Source organism: Cheilinus undulatus, linkage group 14, assembly GCF_018320785.1.
Source record: "Cheilinus undulatus linkage group 14, ASM1832078v1, whole genome shotgun sequence".
NCBI lineage: Eukaryota > Metazoa > Chordata > Actinopteri > Labriformes > Labridae > Cheilinus > Cheilinus undulatus.
The window spans coordinates 46,780,235-46,790,720 of record NC_054878.1 but is presented as its reverse complement, the minus strand read 5'-3'; the positions used below and the strand labels follow the sequence as shown (position 1 = coordinate 46,790,720).

General features: G+C 38.7%; 1 protein-coding gene across 3 annotated transcripts in view; it reads right to left on the bottom strand.

Annotated features, from left to right (window-relative positions):
• Positions 1-1,629: 1,629 nt before the first annotated feature.
• Positions 1,630-10,486, bottom strand: part of col12a1b (collagen, type XII, alpha 1b) — a 276,137-nt gene continuing 267,280 nt past the window's right edge. For 2 of the 3 annotated variants that reach the window (XM_041805206.1, XM_041805207.1), the window contains 2 exons: positions 9,120-9,290; positions 1,630-2,532 (listed from right to left, as the gene is read on the bottom strand). In XM_041805206.1, the coding sequence (XP_041661140.1) occupies positions 2,411-2,532; positions 9,120-9,290 (293 nt within the window). In that variant the 3' untranslated portion in view covers positions 1,630-2,410. Of the gene's footprint in view, positions 2,533-4,723; positions 7,672-9,119; positions 9,291-10,486 lie in introns of those variants that run through there. The other variant, XM_041805208.1, reaches the window with a different exon arrangement.

The following is a 10,486-nucleotide window of genomic DNA, read 5'->3' as shown; positions in this document are numbered from 1 at the left end:
TGGGTTTCTGGTGTTTTATGGACAGAGTGGAGAGAACCTGGGCAAACAATTTGGATGTGAAATTAGTACCTTGGTCTGTCTGGATGGATTTTGGCATGCCGAATGTGGAGAAAAACTTTACCAGGGCTTTTATGACTGTTTTAGTTTTAATTATGCGCAGCGGTATTGCCTCGGGGTACCGAGGGGGGGATGCGGCTGTGGCCGTAACACTGCTCAAACATTGTTGTTGTGAATTTTCACCAGACGCATGATGGGAAATAATCTCAAAAGGAATCATATTCTAGGGAGGGAAATGGTGGAGCGGTTCAAATAAGGACTTCTTTAGACAGAAAACTACTTTGGATTTGTTGAACTAAAGGAAAAGAACGCGGCGATGAAGAGTGAACTGTGACCGAGCCAGAAACAACTTTCTGCTGCTGTGAACTCTGCAAGTTACTGTCCAGACTCCTGCAAAGGCAGCCACTAACACAAAGCTGGTAAAAACCGGAGAGATGTTCAAGATAACGGCATGATGCCGAGCTCGAGTTTCAACATCAGCCAAAGGAAAACACAGAAGTGGAGATTAACAGGGGAATGTTCCTTACTGTGGCCTTGTTCTGGACAGATCCTCTGTGAGGGGCTGATTTGGTCTTTGTGGTAACCTTTATGTGTTACAGAGATCTCGTCTAAGTCCTCATTAGAATAAGGATTTGTGCTGATTGTAGCATGTAGAATTACCAGGAGGCAGAGACGACTGGACAGAACACAGGACAGACTCGACTGCTAACTCCTTACAGAGCACAGATACACTTGGTCCTGTCTGTAGCAGCACTTCTTGTATTGGCATCACTCATGTATCCTCACGTATGGCTCATTCATGATGATCCGTGGCTCTTTTGTGATGATTTGTGGCTCTTTTACGTCTTAATTCCAAATATTATTCCCTCAGAAAACAATTAAAAAGGGAAACTTTGACCTCAGAATTATCCATTGCAATTTGTTTCCCACTCTTACCCAGAAGGCTTTCAATGTCCACCTCTTGTTTTTGTCTGCATATTTCCATTGCCCTTAGTTGAAATTTTTGCTACTTAAATTCAATTTTTACTGCTTTAAACCCATTTTTGTCACTTTTATCCTGCTTTTTGCAATTTTTTGGCCCTTTTTGCCACTTTTTGCAGCTGCCTGTTGCAATGAAATGCCACCAGTTTCCCATTTTGCCACACTTTCATGCTTTTTCCCCATCTTTTTACAGATTTTTGCCCATTTTAGTCACTTTCCACTCATTTTTTGCAACGTTTTTGCCACTTTTAACTCATTATTTGGTCATTTCCTACACATTTTTGCTACTTTTCTCCCAGTGTTTGCTGCTTTTTGACCACTTCGCCACTTTTCCATCTTTTTGCAATTTTTTGTCCCTGACACTGCCTCTCTTGCCGCTTTTTGCCCATTTAAGCTGCCTGTTGCAATGCCAACTTCTGCCCAGTTTTTCCACCTTTTTCAGATTTTTGCCCATTTTAGTTACTTTTCACTCATGTTTTGCAATGTTGTCGCCACTTTTAACTCATTAGTCACTTCCCTAAAATGCTCACCTTGTCCAGTCTAAACTGTCAAACTGAGTTCAAATGAGACAGAAGAAAAAGCACACATCTGTAAATTTTCAGTAGTTTTATTGAAAAATGCCTCTTCTGTTTTCAGAAATAAATAAGAAAATAAGGCTGTGGAATTCACAATCTGCAGTTCAAACATGAAGCAGCATCATTCCCATAGTCTCACACCGACTGCTTCTGATACTGAGAAAAATGACAAGATTGACAACAACTATATTCTGGTTAAAACAAAAGAAACAAAACACATGTACTAAATATACACCACAGACATGCAATTCCACGTTTTTGTTAGCATTAGCTGTGACGGAATAAAGTAAAACTGATAAATATTTAGAGAGAGATATAAAATGAAAGCTGTGTTTAACTGCTGATGAAACTGAACCTCCGGAGAAGGAAACACGGTATGAAAGGGTTAACATGAACATAATGGATGAAACATTTCTGATGAGATGCTGTGAACAAACATTTTCTTTCTTTCTTTGGCTTGGTTACAATAATGCACTGGTCAACACTGCTAGTCCACACAAACTCGATGCAAATATGTTACAAGCAAAAGACACGAGTGGGAAAAGAAAGCTCACAGGTTTATTTCTCATGAATCTGGATTTGTAGTCTAAATCTTTTAAAGTCACTCGCCCTTAAACTCCCTCCCCACATCCAAACCCTTCACCTTCCAGACAAAAGGAATATTCACATACAATTTAAAGCATTTAAAGGTATTTTCCAATAAAAGCGAGGTGTCAAACCTCATATTTTTGTGTATATAATGTGCATAAATCCAACAATAAACACAGGTTGAACAAGGAGCAAAGTGAGGACATGTCTTATGATGTTAGCCTGTTCGATTCCTTTCTTGATAGTGATCTCTTTCGGCGCTGGTTTAGTGACAGGTCCTCCTCTTCAGGGGCGGGGACTACTCTGGCGTTGGGTTCAGAAGGGAAACGGCCTGCTCGGAGATAGTGTTTGGGCCATGAGTGGGAAAATTCTCTCAGTTTTTTCTACACATGCACTAGAAATGTTCAGATCCTGCCTTTGACTATGACGGCTCATTGTTGCATCAGCACTGATAGTTAGGACAGAACAGTCCTGGGCTGCACCAGCTATGTGGAAGTTCAAATATCCCCTCGTTTCATCATTACAAGCATTGATGTTGTTTCAGCAGCTGAAATAGTTCCAACATGGGCACAAGTTCAACCATAAATCTTACTCTGACATGGCTCCTAGCAGGTGGAAAGTCCTCTGTAAAACATGAGGTGGTATATTTTAAAGAATGATGAAGTTCTAGTTCAATTACCTGCTGAATTACCTTGTGATTTAGATTTTAAAAACAAGCCCACAGAAACAAGTATTTGCAGTCAAATGACACGCGAATGGGGGACAGGAAGTGAAGAACTGCGGTTAGGAATGATTGTGAACAGAGGAGAGGTAGTTCATTAACACTTTAAATGGACCTGTACGCTGCAATTATCAGCCAAAAGTCTCTACATTCATTGAGAATGATCCCTGCACTTCACAAAAAGGTGATTTTGCCCCATGGTTTAACCAACTGAATCTCAACTGCTGGGCCGAGACCCAAAAGTGGGTCTCAAAGCTGGTTCCAGCAGGTTGTGAACGTGTGCTAAAAGTCTAAAGGCCCAAACATACTCGGGCGGAACATACGCGGAACGGACTCTGCAGAGGTCCACGCGGACTCAAAGCGGACGTCCGCAAGGCCCGTGCTCACAAAGGTCAAAATTTATGACCGCATGGACTCCGCTCCGTGTACTGGTGTGACACAAAACATTGCTCATCCTGTATTTTTCACATCTACCCGCATTAAATGTGACACCGACCTGCATTTTGTTCCTCTGTGCAGCGTTGACGGGTGAGCGGTGACTCCCAGAGTGGAGAGGGAGTGGGGAAAGTGCCAACTATATCATCAAAGTTTTCACGTGTCATTTGGAAGTATTGAAAATGTTCTTCCATGTCAATACTTTGCATGTCCTTCACCAACATGGCATACTCCCCTTTCTCGTCTCTCATGGCATTTAATGGCCGTACATCCCACCATCTCTTAATTTTATTGCTTTGCAAATCCAGCAGGCTTCGTCAGTGTAGGACGCCATGACAGAGAAATGTAAACAACGCGCAAGGATTGTGGGAAATGTAGGATTTCACGGAAACTTCACAGGAAACTACTACTTGCGATTTATTGCGATCTGCACCTTTTTTTCAACTGTTTAGCTGTTTAGCATTAGTCCTGCCCTCATGTTTGTCGTATTTCCTCAGTATTTTGTTTTCATGTAGCACTTCTTGCAAACCTCATGTGTCATTTCCATCTCATTCGTGCCCTGCTTGCATTCCCACTGTCCTTCCCCTGTTTCTTTCCATTATGATAAGCTGGGTTTCCATTACACCTGCAAATGCACAAAATCGAAATAGCGCAATAAAAAACTGGTAATGGAAACACCTGAATTTCGAAAAAACCCTAAAATTTCAATAAAAAGTTTTTTCCCTTTCATGAGGAGGTTTTTCAGGCGTTTCGATATAGAAATATATCAGAAAAGTGTGATGGAAACACTTTTTTTCACATTTACAAGTCAGGGGACGTGACGTACAGTGTCACATGACCAGTCACTCCGAGACAACATGGCGCGGTACATGTGGACAGAAGAAGAGACGAGACTTTTCTTAACATCATAGTTCTACCTTTATACCTGGCTTTTGCCATACATACAGACTTTACCTCTGAGCTATCATCTGTTTCCTTCATCTTTTGTTCAAAATTATCAAGGCAAGGAAGCGCAGATGGTTGAGTGGTTTAAGGCGCTACCCATGTATGCAGGTGGCCAGGGTTCGAATCTGGCCTGTGGCCCTTTACTGCATGTCTCTCCCCACTCTCTTCCCTGTTTACAAATCTATCCACTGTCCTTCCTATGTCAAATAAAGGCATGAAAAAGCCCCAAAATAAATCTATAAAAAAAAAAAAAAAATTGATCAAGGCAACTGCCGTAGATGTAACCAAAACCGTACCAACACACAACAGATTTTGAGCATCAAGCTTCCCTGCAGCGGATTCACGCAAGATGAGATTTTACAAGAAATGCAAGGCCAATGCCCAAAACTCCCTTCAATGGAAACATATTCAAAGCGCAATTGTACTTAATCGAAATTTAAGAAATATCACTTTTATTGTGTGAAAAACTGTAATGGAAACCCAGCAATAAACTTCAGTTCATATTAGCAGTTAATTTGAAAAAATCGATACTTGGTGGATGAGACGATTCAATATATCACCAATATATCACCTGTATTGATTTTTTCTCCGACCTCTAAGATGTAAAAAGCTGCTAAATGGATATACAGCACAAACATACTTTTTTAGGTTTTCCTGTGATGAGTTTCAAAGCTGTAAAATGACCAAATTTCCATGCAGCCTTGGAAAACATATTAGAATACGTCCTTCTGTAATGAGTCTTTTTAAAAGTCTGCTTTAGGTCCAGGCTGAAACCTTTTATCTTATAAATTTGAGTGTCTGAACATTTTTTAAGTGTTCTAAAGGGCTCTTTAATGTGAGCTACAGTAGCTAGCTCCTGTTTGAACCAGAACTAGGTTTCTTTCCTTGATTCCCTGTTATTTAATCCAGAATCAGCGCTGTGGAGTTGAGCCAGATGACACTTATGAACAGCACTTTTCACAAACCAACCTCAGTTTTAGTTTGAACTTCACACTAGAACTTGAGACAGAACTTCCACAAAGCTGGTGCAACAATAAAAAACTCTGTACTTTAGCTGTGCGAGGAAGTAAAGGTAAATACCTGAGCTTTAGCCCTCAGACCCTCCTAGAGCTCTTTTAGGGCTTTATGATTGTATTCTTTACTGTTACTTTGGCAGTCATGCTAAGATGATGATCTTTGACAAAGATGTTCATTTTTTTATGAATTTTTGAAATTTCATTATCCACACTATGTTGACAGAATTTTCCACTGTGTAGACAAAAACTCACACTCTCCCTCCTAAAGCCCTTTCAGGCCTCATTAACTGCCATTAAAACCACTTATTTTCATTCTACTGCCACTGCAATACAGAAATAAGAATCTTGTTAATTCCTCTGTAATTCAGTCATTCAGACATAAAAATATTTGCACACCAAAAAAAAAAGCCGCCAAATTTTGGCATTTTCAATGTTTGCAGAATTGTGATGAATTTTTACTCATTTTTCACATTTTATATGAACTGTTGTATCAAAGGGAATTATTGTTTTTTAATAAATAAGAAAAACATACAGAAATGAAGAAAATATGATTTTTTGTGGACTATTCTAAAAACATGGCACTAGAATGTTTGCATGATGAGTAATGCATAACATCTCTGCTGCAAGAAAAGTTCTAAACTGATATTTTGACACACATTTTGGGTTAAAGAAAAATTGCACCTTCTGCGATATAAAAATTGCAGCAGGCCATACTGCAATTTAATCTCATTTGCAATTAATTGCCCAGCCCTAGTTTGCAGAGAGGCATTGTGGGAGATAATGACCTTGTCTGAACTGATAGGATACATCAGTGACTGTAGGCCAGTGGAATTAATTATTTCAACTAAAACTACTTTGGGTGTTTTCTATGGATGCCAGAGTTTAGTGAAAAATTAAAATTATGAAAATTCACATTTGCTTTATATGATGAGGACTGGAGTTAAGGACCAAAGATTAAAAGGTTTTTTCTTTCATGTTTAATATTTCTGAATATATCCAATGTCGTAAAAGGGCTTTAAGTTGGAGACTGTGATTTTTAAAAATGTTTTTGTTATTGCACAAAACTTAATTGTACGTCAAAATCAGTGTTGCTGCTAATCATTGACATATCTAAGACTGATAATCCCTGCACAAAAAAATGTGCTTTGCATTTTTCAGAGAGAAAATCATTCATTTTAGTGTCAGAAAATATTGCATTATGAAAATAAATTGGCATTTGTAGGGTTAAAATTATGAAAAATATTTCACTTCTGCTATACATGACAAGGACTGGAGTTGAGGACCAAACAATAAAAAAGGTTTTCATCCATTTTAAATACTTTTAAACATATCCAATGTCCTAAAAGGGCTTTAAGAGGGAGAGTGTGATTTTTTAAAGGAGGGCCTGAGGGTTAAACAGACTGATGCCATGTAGACCCTGCTGTATCATTCCTAAACAGACACACATGGTTTACATGTGGTTTGATGCTGTTTTTGTTGATGTCGTAGCACCATGACAAATTCCTTAAACCTTCCTGTGGTAAACATGCCAATGCTTTTTTCTTTCCTCTTGTTGCTCATGTATTAATATCAGGTGTTGAACAACAAACCCTCAAACATTTCTTCATAGGAATAAAGCACTTGTCCTTCTATCAGCCTGGAGAAACTTCTTTGGGACTGTTAGTACAGGATCAAACAGGAAGTTGTAGTTTGTTATTGTAAATAAAGACGTGGTGTATCTAAACCTCAGGAGGGATCCAGAGTGGCCCTGAGCAGTTTAAAACAGCTACAAACAGAAAATCAAAGAGGCGTCTCTATTGGCATTCAGCAAGCAGCAGGTTGGTGTTTGCAAGGCACAAGCTTTAATAACTACAGATGTTAAAAACTAGATTTAGTGGATTGATTCAAACATCATTTACAAGGCACACGAGTTTATTTACAGGTTTCACCATGAGAGCGGCTGTTAACAGTTGCTTGCTGCTGTTGTTGCTGGTGATGCTGCTGCACTTGTTTCTCTGTTACAAATCCACCTTTGTTAGTATTTGTTTGGCTTGTTTGTTGTTGTTGTTTGGTGCATGCTCCTCCACTGAACATTTCCTTGTTTGGTCTTTGGCTTCAAGATGCAAACAGGCCACTAAAACAGGTCGATGCCATCAGCGCTGCAGGCTGCTGCTGCTGGGTTTGTGTTGTGAGTCGTTGTTAGTACTGGTTTCCCTCTTTGCTGTGTTGTCTGTCAGCAAAGTTTGTTAATGGTTTCCTTTGGTGTTTATCCTTTAAACAGCTCAAGAGCATGTGAGCGAGTGTTTCAGTTACAGGACTTTTGTTTGTTCAGTGAAAGCAGCACAGGCGGCATAGAAAGTTTATTATGGTGAACCTGAAACAGGCCAAAGAGGACGGAGGGGGTCAGTTTGATCAGAGCAGAGGACAGCGGATTAACAAACTTACAGATTAGTGACTAAAGATTTCATACATGCATTAATCCTCATGACACAACACTCCAGCATTTTCAGAGATGTCTGTGTGTGATTCATTCTTCTTATGAGGTGAAGAGACTATTTAAATCAGCTTCATAAGTTTGCTTCAAGCTGAGAGATTTCACATAAATCTGCCTAAACATCTACTCAGAGCACATGGGATATTCAGTCAGTCCAGGGGTGTCAAACTCAAGGCCCCGGGGCCAAATCCGGCTGGTTGTACGGTGAGACCCGGCCTGCAAGATCATATAATATTTTTAATAAAAGAGGCCCATCAAGGTCTGCAGATTTCTTCAGGTACAAAAATGTAAACTTAATTTCTGACAAGTTAAAAAATCCTCAAGTCATAGAAAAATGAAGAAATGGCTAAAAATAATTACTTAAAAAGTCAGGATGTGGTAAAGAAATTATGTATTCATTTCTTTTCTTTTCAGTTTTGCATCTCACAATAATAATTGAAACTTATTATTTTCATAGAAGTTCTCATATTTAGCCTTTTCAAATTTATAGATGTATTTATTTTTGTAATTTTTTAAAATTTAAAGTCACATTGAAAAATTAATGACACATTGTTTATTAATTTTATGTCATGTTTTGGCTTTTTAAACTCCTAACTCTTACTTTAAAACCCATACTTTGACCTTTAAGCCTCATATTTTAAAATTTTATCTCATATTTTGACCTTTCAAGCCTCATATTTTAAAATAGTATCTCATATTTTTACCTTTAAGCATCAAATTTTAAGATTTTATCTCATATTTTTTACCTTTAAGCCTGACATTTTAAAATGTATTTCATCATTTGACTTTTAAAACATAATTCTGACTTTCTTTTTCATATATTTTCAAAATATATAATATTATAATATAATAATATTATTTTGACACTTCATTTGGGTTTTGACCTTTTGAACTAATAAGTTTGACTATTTATCTCAGATTTGAGCCTTTAGTCTTATTTTGACTTCTTTTAATCTCAACATCGTTTAACATCAGAGCTGATTTTTCCCCCCATAATTTAGTACTGTTGAAAACGAGGTTGACCATTTATGGTCAGGCTGTCAGCCCTGTCAGGCTCTCAGATAGGACCAAATTCAGAATCCAGCCCCTGCTGTGATTGAGTTTGACACCCCTGAGTTAGTCATTTACATCCAGTCTAAGCACCAAACTAGACTACATCCCTCCTGAATTTTGATATTTTTCACACAGAGAAATTAATCTCTCAAAATGTTGGAATGTTTATTTCAGTTTCAAGAGTTTGTCCCAAACTACCCACCGGCTGGTTATTAGCAACGTTTAGCTGCAACAGGACTTGGTTCTGCTCTAGTTAATTCAGTTTTGATACGTACCTCCATATCCCTGCCCGTTGTAAGGAATACCAACACACTGAGAAGAATCACAGTATCCAGGAGGTCCAGGAGGTCCACGGATTCCAGCGTATCCTGGACGTCCGGGTGGACCACGAGCTCCAGCGGAGCCTGGAGGTCCTGGAGGTCCTGTTCTGCTCTCTCCAGGTGGACCTGCAGATAAAACACGGATTCATTTAGACCAGATCACAACAGTCCGGACTAATGATCTGTGCAGACTTGGTGGCTTTCTTAACGTTTAGTACGTGTCAGCTGGAGCTGTAAACACATATCAAACGTACGATATCAATACTGATATTTAAATATGCTTTTTGGACAGGAAATTTCTGTCCTTTTGGACACACTTTAGAGTTTGAGGATGATCACAGAAACAAACTTTAGTCATTAAAAAACACTTCAAATTTAAAGAATGAGGATAAATCAAGAAAAAGACCTCAACTGACATAGATCTGTTGGTTCAGCCTAAAACTCCATTTATTACTATATATAGACAAAATTTGCTGTAAATTTATGCTGAAATACACAGGCAAAATATGGGATGTAAATATCTGCAGAAATTTTGATATCTGTGATGCCAGTTTTTGCCTTTTTCAGCTAATATCTGCCGACCCTGTAAAGTGAAATCCAAACTTTGTCCTAACCCTCTAGAAATGTGTGAATCTGTAAACATGAAAACTCTGAGATCTACATGTGACTGAATTCTGGATTTAGACTGTTAGAAAGTTTTTCACCTCTTTCCTGGCTGGGTTTAATGTGGGCGGGGCCAATATGTGGGCTGATGATGTCATCACCCCACAGTGGGGAATGACCCCGCCCCTCTAACACTCCAATCTAAAATCACAAAGCAGTTCATCTCAGTCCAGTCTGTTGTTAGCTGAAGTCACTGCCTTTATTGAAAGTTAACAGTCATTTAAATCCTGTTTTTTTGTTCATCGTGAGGTAACTTTACCAGATCTATCAGCCACAGTGATAGATAGTGATAGCCACAGTCATATTTCTCCTGAGTGGGCGTGGCTTCAGCTCATTCAACAGACACGCCCACACCATCCTGCAGCAGATTTTACTGCCTCGTTTTTCATGATTTTGATGTTTAATTTTATAAACTCAGGGATGTTTAATCTGACTGATATTTGACTTGGAGGTTCATTATACAGTGAGCTGTCATACAAACCTAAACACAGATTTATTATTACTATACAGGGTCAGAGTTTTGTGGTGTGTAGAGATGTCTGCACCAAACATAATTATGGCCAACTTTACGTCAAGCCTCCATAAAGTTGCTATTGAAAAGATAAAAACCCAGATCTGTGTACCTCTTACATACCTATTTCTTTGATAAATGTTGATGC